This window comes from Dicentrarchus labrax, unplaced genomic scaffold (assembly GCF_905237075.1).
Source record: "Dicentrarchus labrax unplaced genomic scaffold, dlabrax2021, whole genome shotgun sequence".
Classification (NCBI taxonomy): domain Eukaryota; kingdom Metazoa; phylum Chordata; class Actinopteri; family Moronidae; genus Dicentrarchus; species Dicentrarchus labrax.
Genome location: NW_026136701.1, coordinates 6,894,912 through 6,912,090, shown reverse-complemented (window position 1 = coordinate 6,912,090; position 17,179 = coordinate 6,894,912). Strand labels below are relative to the sequence as shown.

Genomic DNA, 17,179 nt, shown 5'->3' with positions numbered 1-17,179 from the left:
TGGATATAGTGGAGCATTTAGCAGCAGTAGCAAGAGTGAGAAAAGCTAAAAACTGTTAATATTGGACTTTACGTTGCTCAGGTCCAAACTAACCCTAATGTTTCTCCATATCTGCTGAACGTGTAAATAGGAAACTGTGCTAACAAGTTCTCCATATCAAAGTAAAAGGTGTGTCAGTTTTGGGTTTACAGCTTGTTCTCACTGGCTGTTCTGGAGAACTGAGGTAATATCCCAGCTCATTTAGACTAATAAAGACTGAGTTAGCTGCCATTAGTCTGCTGACAGAAGACAAGCAACATCCCTCCATAAAAATGTGCTTTATTGTCTGGAAAGAAATTAATAAGAAAAGAAATGAATCAGTTCACTGTCAAATATACTAACAGAACACATTATCATTCTCTCTCATGACTGAGTTAATAGACCGTATCAGGTACAGGAAGTCAGTCACACCAGGTTGAAGAGATGATCTTTGGCCTTAACTTATGTCCGATATCGGACATTTGTATGAAAGAAATATAGACATGACAAAATTGTTTCAATGAAGCCTTTTATTATGGAAAGAAAGAAAAAACTGATGCTCAGGATGACAACACGCTGCCAACACTCAAAGTAAGCAAACAAGAACCGACAAGTGTTTCTAAAAGAAAAACAAAATGTGAATAACCTGGCCAACAAAAAAAAACAAACAAGAAAAAGCACAGTGACTTGAACTCAAGTGTTGTAGAACTTTGGTGTTAAATCAATACAAAATGATGAATGTGTGATAATGAGTGAGGTGATACACAAAGAAACACTGTAAGGAAGCACAAACAAGATGCCTGTGCACACACATACACACACGCGCACGCACACACACACACGCACACGTCCCCTGATAGGAAAGACGAGACCTGACTGAGAACTCTCACCAAAGGCAAGAAAGAGGGGCATTACAGATCTGAAAGGAAGAGGAGGAAAAGCTGGATGGGTAATATGCAACTTTTCAAACCAAATACTGACAAACGGTAGGTAGAAAAATATCACAATGATACAAACAACATTTTTCAGCGAAAGGTAATCATTGAGATTTGAGAAGAGTCGACCGAACACTTCTTATAAAAAGGACATTGCACTGAAACCACCGACACAAATGCTTATGCAAGAGAAAGAAAATATTTCTATACGCCTGAAGGAGCAGCAGCCTTTCAACTTGAAAAAAGAAAAAAAAAGTTGGAAATTATGAAGTAGCGTAGGTCTTTTTAATGTAACATCATGACCCATAAACCAAGCAATAAAGCAAATGAGGTTTGTTGGAGCGTACAATCCCTTGATGGGACCACAGAGCTTCTTCACGCTTCATTGCTTTATTTTATTGTCTCACAATGTTAATTCACCTGACCATATATGGTCTACATATATGGCCGAGCCGTGTTCACACTCCATAAGAAAATACTAATGAGACAACGCTAAAACGTGTAGATGTGACCTCGGAATTAATGAAGAAACATTGCTTTGTGCCTCCACAGGCAGTAAGGCGTCAATGCCATGATGAGGTTCCTCACAGTCCTTTTGCAGTGCCCCAGTAGTGTTCCATTTAGAGCTGGCCCCTAACATCTGGAGGCTGTCTGGATGGGCCAGGACTGAGCACCCATCTGTAGGTTTGGAAGGCGTCCTTTTATTTACTTTCTTTCACAACAAAAGCTATGATAACTATGGCAATGTAGTTCACTATACAAGGTTGTTTGGCTGCTGTTGCTGAAATATACCAAGCAACATTCAAGTTGTTTTCAGTATTTTAACTCTGAAAAAAAAAAAAAAAAAAACATTTTGACATTCTAATAATTTAAATGCTATTCTAAAATGACTGACGGAGTTAAATGTGTATGTCCAGTTTTTGATCAAATAAAGTGAAAATTAAGGTTTGAAAGTTCCATCATGAACCCTAAAAGTCATTGTGATAATCAGCCAGCCTCTACGGTCAACCAAACCTCTAATGGCTAGCTGCGTCAAGTGCTCTAGACACCCAAACCAAACACTTGGGATGGAAACTCCCCCAGAAAAGGTTATTGCCATGGTAGCTAATGTTGCAGCATTCGGTTTTGTGGCTCCTCTCAAAACGTAGGCACTGAGGTGAAGAGCAGTTAAAAAGAGTCTGGGAAGGTAAACACCACACATAGTCTCCGCTGGTTTTACACCAGGACTAGACGAGAGTGGGCCATCACTGTATGTAAATAACAAGAGAATGGTGCCATTTTAACGCTGTCCAGACTCGACCCGACACTAAACTATATACCCTAAAGACACTGTCCTTATGAAAGAATAAAAACATGGCACTCGACCCATTTACTGTAAAATCCCAGACCATTTGAAACAACAAAAGGGATACCTTTGCAACTGTGTACAACTCTGGAGAAAGATCATCCCTGAAGGATGAAGCTCCACCACTCGTGTGTGCCAAAAGAAAAAAAAAGAAAAGAAAACAATGTGGGCTAAAAGCTAGCCATATGATAAGCACAACATGACAAATGAGGACCTCATAACATTAAAAACATACAAATGTATTTGACAACTATTTGTCAAAAGAATATACCCTATAATGCTATACTTACTACTAATGGTTTAACAGTTATAGCTGAATCCCTGTTAAAGATATGAAGCCTGTTAAAAATAATTTCCTTATTTGGCAAATAATACAATTAGATGTGGGGGGGAGCGGGGGAATTAACGTGAGAGACAAAAAACAAATGGCACAATTTTATCTGAGCTTTCAGATCAAACTATCAAACGCAAAGAACTACTGTACTTGCAGGTGGGGCATAAGGTTCACAATTGCAAACGTACTCCTTTGCCTAAAACAAATTAACTATGTCTACATATAATGAAAGCAGAAAGAAACAAAGTCACATCTATATAATGGCACAAGCATACCAGGAAAAAAAGAATACTATGGAGACATTTACCCAGCGTTTGATGATCAAAAAACCTAAAGTAAAACTTTTATATCAAGATACTTCTGTGTCCACCTTAAAGCATATTGTGTGTGAAAAGACTGAAGTACTCTGGAAATATGCTGTGTACAAAATACCTCCCCATATAAACAACATTCACACAAGGCACTTCATTCAGTAAGAAAAGAGAATCACAGTCCTTTCTACTACCAGAAACTGCCTGCATAGCAACAATACGAGGACAAAATCTTTCCAGGCTTTTGTGTGGTACCACAAAAGGAGTTTCAGAAAAAAAAGTTGTTGGGGGATTTTTTGGTTTTAAAACAAGCACTTCACCGAATAGTAAAACTTTGTTGGTTTGAAAATAAAGACCAGAGTTCATTCCTCTTAGCATTTTGTCCCCAATATTATCAGCTTAGGACGCTCTGTACACTTTCTGGTGTGTTTTTTTGTGAAACACAGTGCTTCTGGGATATTTAGTGTTTGGTTTTTTTTCTGATGGCACTCAGAAGGAAGCCAGTCACCCGGTGATGAGAGCAGAGAAGGGGTTTCGTGAATGTTTCCACAGTGAGACTCCAAGGCGTCCCCTTGGGGCAGAGACAAGAGGGGCGCGTGTGGGAGGATCTGCCTGAGTCTGAGAGATGTGGCTGTAGAAAGGAGCAGAGATCAACAGAGACGAGGATGGAGAGCGCGGGCGGCGCTGTGGTGTGTCCTGCTACCTGCCTCTCAGATTCTGCAGGACTCCGTAAACCTCTTCTTCTTTGCTGAGTCCCTCAAAGAAAGGCAGCAGGTCCAGGAGCTCTGTGTCATTCATATCGTCAAACCAGGATTGGACAGGGACCTTGGGAGACAGGGAAACCACCTGCAGTTAGCTTTTATTTAATACCAAGTCGCATCACCAAAGCCCCTTTTACACTGGACCCACAAACACCCACTAACATCTGGCTATTGTCTTTCATCTGGTTCTCATTCCCAGGTATTTATCGGCCCCAGCTTAAATATGGTTCCTGGGTGGACATGAAAATCTTTGCCTCTTTCCCAGCGCATAGAAGTTCTACATTACTTATTGTTTTTTTTAGTGTCTATGGGAACAACGTGCAATGACGAGTTTGTTCTTCATATCAAGCTAAATGCAGCACTGGCACTAGCGAGGTGAGAGAGCTTGGGACAGATTTAACATCAACACCAGCATCATGTTTTCCTAACTGTCATTAAAACTACGTTGACTACATTAGTGAGTATATTTAAAGTCATGGTAAGAAAAGTAAAATACAAAATGTATATAAGATAATGGACTATATATCCAGGTAGCAAACAATGGGAGCCTAAAACTCGTTAGTGGCAAGGCAAGTTATAGAACAGAAGCAGCCTCTTACTGTGACAAATATATTAGTGGTTTAGGAACTCACAGCATTTTCGGGGTGGAAAATGTAAGAGGCGGGTGAATTGTCAACAATGATGACGTTGCTGAGCTCTCGTCCCAGCCGGCTGAGGTCTTTGACATAGTTCCCTCTGTGAAAAACGCAGGATTCTCTAAAGAGTCGTGCTCGAAACACGCCCCACTGATCCAGCAGGTCTGCCACAGGGTCTGCATACTGTCAAAGTCAAACACACACAGAGCCACGTTACATTGCTATGAAAACAAATATTAGACATATGGATTTCACTGTTGTACAACTATAAAAATGCAGATAATAAATCGAATTGTATGTTGTGATGCAAATCTTTGTGGTCATGTCTGATCTAGAGTGCTAAAAAACAACTTGCAAATACTACACGGTTATTCCAAAAGGAAGCAAAGCAGGTCACCCTTCACAGTGGTGTTTTCTTGACAGGAGAGATGCCTCAGGAAAACTCTACTCTACGACAGAACAAGCAAAACTGACACCTAGCTTTTAACGCAGCATGAGGAACATCTGACACTACTGAAACATCAGGCCCTTAACCCATTAATTTCTGTCTCATTCATCAAACTTACCCATGGCATTATTGGCTAAGATGCAAATGACACAGATGGAGAGCAAAGCAGAGGAAGTGTGAACATTCAGACAGCAAGAGCAGAAAAAATATAATACAGTGTAAAACAGAAAATAGAAAATGTTGTTCCATGGCAGTCGCTGCCTTTTAACTAAAACATGTCAGAATAAAAAAAAACAACATGTCTGCATCTAAACACACCTTGGCAAGACTGGCTGTAAAAAGCACACATTCAAATAGCTCTCCCATCTTTTGAAGAAACTCGTCCACATGGGGTCGTTTCAGCACATACACCTGAGAGACACAGCAGATTTTAGACCAGGTTAGACAAAAAAAAAAACAATACATGATGTAACATAGGTGTCAGGCAAACACACCACTTAAAGTATAAAATGTGAGAGTAGCAAAATGTACTATAACCGTCAGTGATTCATAGCAGCATTAAGACAGTGCAGTGCTACATACAAGAACACAGGATTACTACAGAAAAAGTATTTCTTGAATTATCAAAAATCTTCAGCTTGGTGAAGAAGATATCAAAGATATCGTCCTCACTCACGGTTTAGATGTCCTCCTCTTTCTGTCCAGTGGCTGCCACCCAGTGCAAGTAATCATGAATAGGCCAACCAGAATACAAACAGCCTATCCTGGATTACTTGAACTAGATCACAGCCATTCTCTTCAGGATCTTCATATAAATGGAACTCTTGCCCCTAATGAAAAAGGTATACTTGATTAAAAATGTCTTTTTACTGTGTGTGTACAATACCTGATGAACGGTACCATCGATCTCCACTGGAACAATAAAATCAGCATTGCTGATAGGCTGTGTGAAGAAACACAATAGCATATCAGGGTCATTCAAAACTGGTGTAGTGCCACAACTGATCAGCAGAGGTCCTGCTAGGAACACTAAAACTTTGCAATCCATTATAATTTCATCAGAATCAGAAATACTTTAATAATCCCAGGGGGAAATTGTTTTCGTTACAACACTCCAGATATACAAACAACATATTATACAAATTATATATATATATATATATATATATATATATATATATATATATATAAATAAAAAAAAAATATATATACACACACACACACACACACACACACACAAGATCATGATTCATGAAACAGTATACTATATAGCTACACTGCTAGCACTACTAACAATGATGGTTAGTCTCATCTTTAATTGTTAAGCACTAACTTGTCAATAATCATTTGTGCATAACAATGAGTTCAACAAGCAGTAGTATAACTGAAACTGTATCTGACTATTACTCACAATATTTTTGTTTTTTGTTTTTTTTGCATTATTGTTAATAATTACCATGCAATAATTGTGTGTAAACTGGATTACTTAAGATTTAGGTTTTTTTAAAAGGCAAGTTTATTCACAAGTTTACTGTAGCACATCATGTCCCGCACCATCCAGGCTGTAATTGGTCGGTTCACAAAAACTGACACTGACGAGTGCATCAACTTCATGAAAAGTTAAAAATGTTTCAACAAAAGACCTAATATAACTAAATATATCAAGCCATCCAAACCCTGCTTATATTATCTATATTGTATCACTAGTTCCTGCTGCAAAACCTCAACTAACAGATGAACTTTATTGAGGATGTTAAGGAGGAGAGGATGTGCGCTGGTGCATAATCAAAGTGATTTCTCACAGTGCTCCTGATGGTCAGTAGGACTATGGCGCACAGAGCAGGTTGCATATATATATTTGTGCAATTTAAACTTTTATTAGGTTTCCTGGTATGCGCCAAGCAGATAATTACACAACAGTCAAACAAATAGAATGTATACATTAATACATTTTTTATTAAACTCATTATTTTCCAAATCCCTCCTCATTCTCCTTCCTTCTGCAACCTCTTAAGTAAAGGAACTAAACAGGCAACAAGGTGGTCGTCCCCAAAATTTCTATATGTGACAACTGTATTACCTGTAGCTGGTTTCCAACATCAGCCACCTTATTACCATCCTATTTTTTTGTGCACAATCAGGACTGTAATATTGCCCCTGTTGTTACTGCATCACATCCTCCACCACCTGCTCATCTCCTGACTTTGTTTACACGGTGATCTAAATGGATTTGACAGCTTTGACTTCCTGCAGGTTATTGGTTGAGTTTTAGACATAAAAGGTAAAGATAACATAGGATATATAGCATATGTATTATTCTCACTGCAAGGTATATATACACACACAGTATGCTTTACAATTATGTATGTAAATGCTTAAATTAAAATGCACTTCTGTTTTCAGGGTAGCTAAAGTTAGGATCTTTTAGATTTAGACGGTCACACCAACTGGTGACTGTATCTTTCAAACATAGAAGGCCTTAACCAGCTCACACACTGACAGCTGACAATTGCAGAACTGTGCACACCATCAACAGTAAACCTCAACTTGAATTTTAGTCTCTTCTTACCTTGAATGAGCTGTGGACAAGTGTTTCGTCCAAGTCAATCACCACACACTTTTTTCCATAGTCAGATATTATCATCTCTGGTAGGAGGTATTTGGCTGGTGGCTGGGGGGGACAAGGCAGATAATGTCAGATACATGGCGAGAGACAGAGTGTTTGAGAGAGAAAGACAGGGGGGAGAGACAGTGTGAGAGAGAGATACAGAATATATACTTTGCATAAATTACTGTGCCAGGCTGAGCAGAAAAGCCAACACCATGTTAGGAAGAGCCAACCCATCTCCATGGGTGACAATGCGGCTGAGATAAAGCGATGTCTGGAATTGCATTTAATGGACCTATTGCTTCAAATAACACCCTATGGAATTATTCAACAGCAGACATTTCCCTGCTATACAGCCACCTACTCAGAGAAAGTATCGCTGTCTTGAATCCCCCTAGATTCTCAAATCTATGGAGATAAATAAAACTTTTCACATATTCTCACAGACAAAGGCCATGCAAAGGTTAGCTACTGCTGCTGCTGTAGAGCAGTGTTAGTTTAACTGAAATCACTCAAACTTAAACCTCATGAAAATGCCAATAAACGTCAAATTCATGTGTGAACGTAAAAGGATGAAATCATGCAGGAAGTTTGCCCCAGTACAGGAACAGTGCTCTATTAAAAATCCATTCACTTTTGATGGATCTTAAGACTTGATCTTCACGTAGTCACTGATGGGTGATTTGAGCGGTATGTTGGTCAGACCACCAGATAACCACATCACAGTAATTCCTTCCTTGAGTGATGGATGTATTTGGATGAATTAGTTTCACCCATTAGAGCTTAACTCTCCCTAATATTATTTAACTGCATGGATAAGTAGCACAATAAATGGATTTACTTGTTGCCTGGAAGCACCTGAGGCGATTAACAGAAACTGGTTTATACTTTAACTTGTTAGACAGTTAGTCTCACGGTATTTTCGAAAGCATACAAACCAAGTGTCACTCATGCAGATCAGGCACTGAGGCGCCACTTAAACCCATAGGTGCATATACACCGTCCACACAGCCAGAGCTACGATCGGCTGAAAATGAACCGCAGTACGGTAGAAGAGCAATAGCTCTCTGAGGAGAACTGGAGCCCACACAGACAGGATGTGCCAGCACCAGCCCACTCAGCCTGCATGCAAAGGAAAAGACAAAAAAAGGCAATACATACACTAGGGACAGGGATGACCTCGACCTGGTCACACTACAACACAAGAGAGATAGACACACACAGACACATACAAAAACAGGGTGAGGGGAAGGAAGGAGAACAAAAAAAGAGGCTAAAAAAGGTCAATGGAGATAAAGAGGGACACAATGGAACAGCATGTGTTTAGTGGAGGAGCAGCCCACCTTGGGAGGCGATCCGTTCTCCTCAACAGGTGGAGGCAGGGAGCTGGTGTTGGTGTTGGTGGTGGCTGGCGGTTCCACATTGTAGTTGCGGAAGCAGCAGAAGAATGTGCTGAAGATGCCCCGGCTCCTCTGCTTCTTTAGGCTGCTGTTCGACTGGGACGCTGTCAAAACAACAGGAGCGGGTGGGAGAGCAGAGGATGAACAAGTGGATATGCAAATCTATATTCTGTCATAAAAATGGAGCAGGCTGAAGCTAGGAAGCGTTTATGTTTGGTTATTTGCATGCTGAGTGGGGATGCCGCTGGAATAACTGGGAACAAACTGTTATATGTTCATTACAATTTTCACAAGTGGCCACAGTGGTGTGAGCTACACTGAATTACAAAAATAGGTGAGACCTTGACAGTGTAATTAAATGGCATTAGTGTTGGTTTTGTTGACCCGGCCTGGCAGAACCACTGATCAGAAAATAACTTAGCTGGCTGGGTGACTTCATCAGTCACACATAGCGACAGTTCAGAGCATGCTCTGCTCTGATTGCAAATCGCCTCTCATTCCAGGACTACAGAGCGGGGCCTAAATCAGACACTGAGCTTTTATTAATAGTGACAAGTTAGACACTGCACCCTCCACCCTCCTCCTTTTTGCCCTGTCGTGGATCCCGTCACCTGATTGGCCCAGAAGTCTCCATTTTGAAGGCTTGCTTATGATTCCCCTCCCATATTTCAGCTGGCAGGTGAGTGACTGAAGCAGCCTGGACATGCACAAGAGACGACAGGAGAAGGAGGTGGGAGGCCCTGCGCCCCCGCAGAGCCTATACAAGGCTGCATTCCTCTCCACCCATTAGTCCCCCCTGCTCACCCCTCGGCTCACACAACCAGAATGCCTTTTGCAACTGAAGACCAGCGAAGAGCAAACAGCATTATGTCATGTCTTTTGGCATCTTGATATTGTGCCACTTTGTGCTCCTGACCTTAAACAAATACCCAGCAGACATTTGTCATAGGAAACACTGCATTAGGGAAAATCCATCAAAAATGTCTTCAAACAAGCTAGGGCACAATGTATTAGTTAGGACAACAAACTTACAAATACAAGAACTATTTCTACATCAATCCAGCTTCCTTGAGTGTTTTTCCAACTAAACAGTCCCACGTGCCATTGTATCTTGAGACCACAAAAGCAGCTAATGCCTCATATTGTGTCGTGAAAGGGTACAATGTGTGTAGCACTATTGTTTTAGGAAGATTACCTCAATTCTATATTCCAGAGCTAAAAATACTTGTGAGTGCAGGAAAGGTATCAGACACTGACAGAGTAACAGCATGTCACGGCTACATGAAACACTTTCTGCCTTCCCTGATCTCTGTCATTTCCCTCTATCACTGGCTTCCAGTCACATTAATTACAGCCTGTCAAGCTAGGGCACGCAGTGCTGGGTAGGACTATATCTTATCACATAAGCTCATTCACTCGAAGATAAGTTAAGTACAATACATATATCCATCAACAAGTAAACAACATTAAAACAGTCTGACTATTTTAAGTAACTTAAAATCCCTGCACACATGGAACTACTCAGAGAAGCAATGACGATGGAGTACTACAACTCAAAAGTATTTGACTATTACTCAATATTTTTGTTTTTGGTTGTGTTATTGTTCATTTTATTACAATATTTTAGATAGAAAAAGTTAGTTTAGTGTAGAAAAACTGGTTACTGATGATTACTGAAGATTTAGGTTTATTTTAAAAGGTAAGTTTATCTGTTGACACAATTGTTTTGTTTATTTATACTGACCGATGGATACACCTTTTCAGAGTTGTTGAGTATAGTAATATAAAGATTGAGCAAAATTAACAGCTGTTTTGGTGGACATAGTGAAACTGGGTCCCTTACACTTAATTCTTTTAAATGTAAGTAATCTAAGTAAAATAAATAACTAACCCATATTCTTAGCGTCCAAAACAAAAAGTGGCATACTTTTAACAAAGAGGAATAAAACAGGACACACAAGGTGCCTGCAACAGAGAGTTTAAAAGACCACCATCAGACCCAGTCTACTGGAAAATACCAAACTTTTACACAACACTGCAACAACCACCAAATACCAAACTAATAAACTGATTGAGAGATTTGTTTGGAAATATCACCGGAGCATAGAATGCTTTATTTTAGGAATTCAGAACTGAAATATAACCAAACTGTTCCCTATGATCCCCTAGATTTAGTTAGAGAGCAATGCTGCAAGATGATCATATCTGCGATAATACATTTGGTTTCAATTTAAAAATAACCTAATCAGTACCACACAAGTTCCTTTATTAAACTGGACTTTGTCTGTCATTTCAGCTCTATAATACTGTAAAACTGGGACAGTGGGGCAGTTGTCAGCTTCCTGTGACTCATCACTACAACCGGCTGATTCCTGCACAAAGACCCTCAGAAAACAGCCAAGATTACGGAGTCATGCACAAAGCAGAACTGTGCCTCAAACACACATCACTCACCTGGGTGGATGGAGGGTAGTAAAACACTAATAAGAGGGTAAAGTCTGTTTAATTAATAAAAAGGTAGAGGTCTCTTCACAGTCTATTCACATCTTCCCCACAATACATCCCAAGGTTTCTTTACTAAACATTTATTGAACACAGCAACATATTCTCTGTGCTGTTCCTCTTGGTCTTACAGTATATCCAGCATTAGGCTGTCCACATACAAACACACTATGAATCATTTGTCAGTAGGTGTGACAAATGGGGTCTGACCAAGAAAAGCCACCTCTTTCTCTACCCAGGAGGAGTGTATGTTGAGATGCTAAATCACTCACACACGAAATGCAGTGCAAAATAAAAGCTTTGCATCTGGTCTGCTGCAGGTGGTGCACTGAGCATGTGTCTAAATAATACTACAAACCTGTCAGTGGACTGACTTTCCACATATATCCAGTATGTCAAATGTAAACACACTACTCTCACAGGCACTAGGCCTTTCTACAGAAAAAAATGTAACTCAGTCAAAAATGATGAAATTAAGCCTCCCACTGGCATTAAACATAAAGCATATTTGCATCCAAAGAGTGGAGAGGACCAAATAAGACACTGTTCTAAGAGAAAAGTCACACATACAGTGCATATAAAGTGCAACAATCTACAGACTATTCAGGGCAAAAGTTGTTGATGGAGGCAACCACTTTTATCACCTCACAACATGTTCACAAGTTTAAGGGAATCTTTGTGAACGCACTCTGGCTACAACACAAGCAGTTATCATAGGTGGCCTCAGCTCTGAAGTGTGATAAGCTTCCAGCATGAACGGATCTTTACCTCCGCAAACAATGTCAAGTTATAATAACTTAAAGGGCTCAATATATAATCACAATCTTAGAAAAAAAGCTTGTTCCACCACCAAAAACCAAAACAATGAACCTGCCATAGTTTCCAATTTTATTGCCACATCTTTTGATTCACTTATTTTACCAGAGACAACAACTAAAACTTGTTATATTCATTTCAAAATGGGAGATCATTAAAGGAAAACATGCAAAAGTTACACACAGAAAGGCCACACCATTGGATTCAAACTGTCATAATCAAGAATGCAACAAGTATTTTAATAATAGACCATGTAATGTATTTTTATCTCATCTATAAAAAATGGGTTTTAAAATAAATAAAACATTTTCCTCTGATTAACCTGTGCTGGGCAGATCTTAAAAGGGAAACTGTGGCCAAGTTTGTATCATTACAATGTGGGGCATATATGCAAATGAACAAAGTTTATCTCCCCTGTTGCATGCCCCCAGGGTTCCCTACTCATTTGCCACAAAAAGTCAGTCTTTGGAGGCAGGCATACAACATATCAGGAAGTACAATCTGTCTGTCTGGTAACAGAGAAATAAGCAAGGAGTTCTGGGTGCAGGCAACATGGAGGGAAGTTAAACATTGTTCATTTCCATATACTACCCACACTGTAATGATACAAAGCTGGTTGAAAATCAGCACATTTTTCCTTTAACATAACGTAACAGTACATCCAGTCAGTTAAATTGACGTTCAACTGAACATGTGCTCCATCCTTATAGAACTTAGTTGGCAGTTGCAGATTTTTCATTTGCAAGTCAAACTTTTGAAATAAGTCTGAATATACTTAACATTTATGAGGTCAAATAGGGAACTCTTATCTGTAACAGCCAATAACTAATATGGTAGGAATTACAGTGGAAGCCATGGAACACCTGCAATGCTCAACGTATACCACAACACATAAATCAATGCTGAGAAGCGTATTGGATTCAATGCCTATAGAGCAGGGTGAAGGGATCCTGTTAGAGCTGCCCATTCATCTCACAAACTCACTATGGTCCTAGTGCAAAGGTCTGAGTGGAGTGGTGACTTTAAATAGTTGAAACACCCCTTAAGCAACACCCTCCGAAATCCCAACAAGAACAAAAATTATTCAATAAGATTGCAGCCCATATTTTATTCACTTAAAGATCAAGTTTCAAAACCAAAGCCTAGTATGACTGAGAATGAAAAAAAAGGATCATTGTCATCTTTGCAAGTAGTTATACTTGGCCTCGAGGTCAGCGGTGCTCTGGCCAACAGGGCAGCGATTCTATATTTAGGCTGCTACTTGGCAGCCGAACTAGTGTCAAAGGCAGGCACATGTCGTAAGACTGCCAGCAGAGGAACACTGAGAGCAAAGGTGGTCAATTTTTGTCCAGACAGTTTGGAGCCTGTTCAAGCAATGGAAGAAGACTACCTGTCAAATTCCTCTAGGACAGCTGCTGGGATGGGCTATATGTTAAGTGATTTACAATAGATAAGGGACAGTAAAATCATTGGCTGACTATACAATAAACTCAGAGAATAAAGCTAAAAATCCTGCTGCATCAGAAAAAAATGTTTTACCGTTTCAATACAATCTTGTCAAATTCTGGTTCATAACACAGCTGACGACTATGTGCCTCACTCTCAGAATTAGTTGTTTTCGCAATTTCCAGAACAATTGGAAGAAAGGTCATGGCCCTACTATTCCTATAATGATGGTAATATTTGACTTGGCCCCAGGGAAGAATTCTGTGTGACTCATTTTCAAGAGAAAATGCAAGAGGTAGGAAACAAACAACATCACTGCTCTACTTCATCCTCTAACTCGACTGTGTCCTGTGTAACAGACAACTCTTACTCATGTGTACATAAGGTGTGATTTTCATGCACAACAGTGAACTCCCCCTGTGTAAGTGTGTGCAGTGCTTCTCTGTTGGTAAACAATCATATTAAATGCAGCCAGAATGAAAATACTTTACTGATACATGACCTAGATTAAAGTTAGAAGACCTACAGTGTGTCCTTAATTAGCACTACACAACAAATCCTCAAGCTAAAGAAAATAAAAAACAGTTCACTGCACACTTACTTGGTAAATAAAATGATCAATCCATAAATTGGTTGATCTTTTATTTAATCATGTAGTCTAGAAAGAAAAATCCCCATCACAAGCCTAAAATGATGCCTCACATTTGCTTACATTCTGACCACCCAAAAGACCAAAGGAAAAAAAGTCAGTATCAACAAAGAAAAGAAAGAAAGGAAAGCAAAAGACAATCTGCTTTTCTAAACCACAGCCAGCATTGTTTGATATTTTTACTGGAAAAGTTTCTTAAACCATTAATTTAATTTGAACCACTGGCAGATGAAATTTCCTATCAACTAACCACTTATTGACTGATCATTTCAGCACTACTCATACCCAGTGACCCTAATTCAGACTGGGTCCAATCCCAACCTGCAATGATACTCTCCCTGACTCCCACATACCTGCAATGATAATCTCACATGACGCATGCATATGTTCAAGTCACATAGAATTCATAGTAGTTACTGAGGGATACCTTTGTACCCTCAGAGGTGAATGCATTGTTGTGTTTGAAAGACTGAAGTTCTCATATTACTAACAGTCTCACAAGTGAGGTTTGAGATGTGATGCTGATACATGTCCCATGGGCCTGGGTGACCCGGAAAGTGTTAAGAGTAGCCCCAGGAATGGGAATGAATGGACATCAGCATCCATGGTCTTTAAGGAGAGATTTAACCTCGACTGCCGATAATGCAAAAGACTGAGTGGAGAAATAAAGAGCAATTACAGATGGAGAGTAAGTGAAAATGAAGGCACACAGAACCATTTTGACCCTGAGAGCCCATATACGTGGGTGGGTACACAACACAGAAAATACACAAGATAGTCATCGGAGATAAGGCAGCTTCACTGTTTACTACATACGCAAAACAGATAAAAGCATAGCAATGTAAATCTGTGCATCCTACTTGGTGACCACAGCCTTTACCACACAGTTAATGTCTTTGTGCTAATTTACTAGACATTTTACATCCAACATTACTGTCAGCAGATAGTTCTCATCTGTCCGCAGGCATGCTTAGTCAGAAATAAAAACTTTTTGCTACCCTTCAGACCAAACCACCATGAACTTCTCCGCTTCTTGTGGTCGTGATTCATACAGTGACTCACCTATCAGATCATTTAAGTCCAGTTACACAGCCAAAACACAAACAGGAGAGTGTACAGATATTTAGAAGTAAAGCTTTGTCATCTTTAGGCTTAACTGACTAACCTAGTTGTGAACTACTACTGCTGCTGCTGTTTCACAACAAATGTGTTAAAGTTAATGAGATAAAACCACACTCTCGACACAGGAGCGCTCTTTATACTCAACAGCACACACGTTAAACTAGTCCCGATAACTTATTCTGGACGATACCCAGCTGATAAAGTTGTTGCTTACTAAGAGTGTGTTGTTAACTAGTTTACAGGGTTATATATGACTATCACAAACAGGCAACCCGTGTCTTCAACTAACTACAGCAGCTAGAAAGCGCGAGCTACAAGCTAACGTCAATCGAGAAAAGTAACGTTAGTTAGCCAGCTAGCATTAGTTCACCACCGTTAATTTACTTTTACATACCTTTTTCCTGGTTAAAGGATATTATTTCCTCCTCCTTCGGGTTGGAAACTTGGGTTATGATGGACATGTGGTCCATTTAGGCGGGTGGTTATTCCTGTTTCGTTTCCCACAATGTTACTCGTACTAGCGCGCTTGCTCCGTTTGCTAGCTCCTGTTAGCTAGCTGTTCAAGATGAGGATGACCAGCCCACAAAGCCAGACGACCGTCCGAGGAGAGGTGTTGTGGCAGCGGTGGTAGCCAGCCAGCTAGCGCGGTGGTGAATGGAAGCCAGTGAATGGCTGTCATTTATGACTCTCCGCAAAATATCATCGCTGCACACGAGTATTTTGTATTTTTGTGAGCAACAACGACAGCGACTGTGGCTAAGAAAACCTAAAACAACCGACGGTGAATTGCTAACTAGCTGAAGTTAGCAGGTAGCTTGGGTTAGCGAGTTAGCTGAGAGGCTCCGATCATCCGAAATGTGAGGCCGTGTCTGGAACAACGTTGAAAACACCTGGAAGCCCGTCGGAGGGTTGTTCTTATCTAAAAACATGTATCAAACGCAAGTTGTTCAACGTTAAAGTCAGCTAACACTTGTATGCAAACAGTTCATATCTGCTGGCCCTAACGTTACATGCCCTGTGCAACATGGAGGCTTTATGTATTTTGAGTTGCATCTGAAGCGGGGGCACACGGAGTGGGAGGGGGCGGTGTGTGTCTGTGATGGATTCTCTCCGGCAGGCAGCGCAAACTCAGCCGCACTACATTGCTCAACCCCATGCAGCTGGCTGGACGCAGGCTGCCTTTCCTCTGTTATTAATGCTGGGCACACGCAACAAATTATAGCTCTTTATTATTATTATTATTATTATTAGCATCAAATCATGATGCATACAAAACATAATACACTTTGTGTAACTGAATGTGGCGATACCTAGCTAGTGCTTTAACACGCTCCTGAGCAAACAACAGCCCGTCAAACAATCCAAGCAAATAGTTGACGGTAATCCAAAACCCTAAAGTGTGTGTGTGTGTGTGTGTGTGTGTGTGTGTGTGTGTGTGTGTGTGTGTGTGTGCGCGCGTTCCTCAGTGTGTGGATAATTTCAACAGGTCGAGAGCGCCACCTCGTGTCTAATTTAGGGAAATGCTTCGAGGATACCCTGCACTCATAATGTAAAAATACCGTACACGCACAGTGCCTGTATTGGTATTTGATCACATCAGTCTAGTACCGGGCTTGGAGGAGATTTATGGTTTCTAGCCAGATGTCTTTGTTTATTGTGTGTCTGAAGATAGAGAGTGAGGCCACCTGGTATCTACACTATAGGCTGGTAAGATGGTATTTTCTCACTGCTGCTTCTAATTAAGCACTTCAGAAACATGTCACTTTATGATGGGAAACATATGACTGAGAACGATGGAAAATCACCACCTTCCTCGTGTATTGAGCCTGTTCTGATACCACAGAGTAAA

General features: G+C 40.2%; 1 protein-coding gene across 2 annotated transcripts; it reads right to left on the bottom strand.

The window, feature by feature from the left end:
• Positions 1–530: 530 nt before the first annotated feature.
• ctdsplb (CTD (carboxy-terminal domain, RNA polymerase II, polypeptide A) small phosphatase-like b) lies at positions 531–16,432 on the bottom strand. 2 transcript variants are annotated; one of them, XM_051413458.1, is made up of 8 exons: positions 15,725–16,432; positions 8,739–8,899; positions 8,557–8,589; positions 7,357–7,458; positions 5,674–5,730; positions 5,106–5,198; positions 4,337–4,522; positions 531–3,768 (listed from the first exon to the last, which is right to left on the bottom strand). In XM_051413458.1, the coding sequence occupies exons 1-8, from the start codon at positions 15,798–15,800 to the stop codon at positions 3,643–3,645; spliced, it is 834 nt and encodes a 277-aa protein (XP_051269418.1). In that variant the 5' UTR covers positions 15,801–16,432; the 3' UTR covers positions 531–3,642. The 2 variants fall into 2 exon arrangements, with proteins under 2 accessions (XP_051269418.1, XP_051269427.1); XM_051413467.1 differs by lacking the exon at positions 8,557–8,589 and having other exon boundaries at positions 15,725–16,431.
• Between the last annotated feature and the right edge of the window lie 747 nt (positions 16,433–17,179).

What these genes read in the sequence shown, in the direction of transcription:
- ctdsplb (XM_051413458.1), bottom strand. Translation starts at nt 15,800, where the DNA reads ATGGACCACATGTCCATCATAACCCAAGTTTCCAACCCGAAGGAGGAG. An exon ending in TTGTCCACAGCTCATTCAAG is followed by an intron (nt 5,731 to 7,356) that starts GTAAGAAGAGAC and finishes TTCTTCACACAG; the next exon opens with CCTATCAGCAATGCTGATTT. An exon ending in TTTTCCACCCCGAAAATGCT is followed by an intron (nt 3,769 to 4,336) that starts GTGAGTTCCTAA and finishes CTGTCTCCCAAG; the next exon opens with GTCCCTGTCCAATCCTGGTT.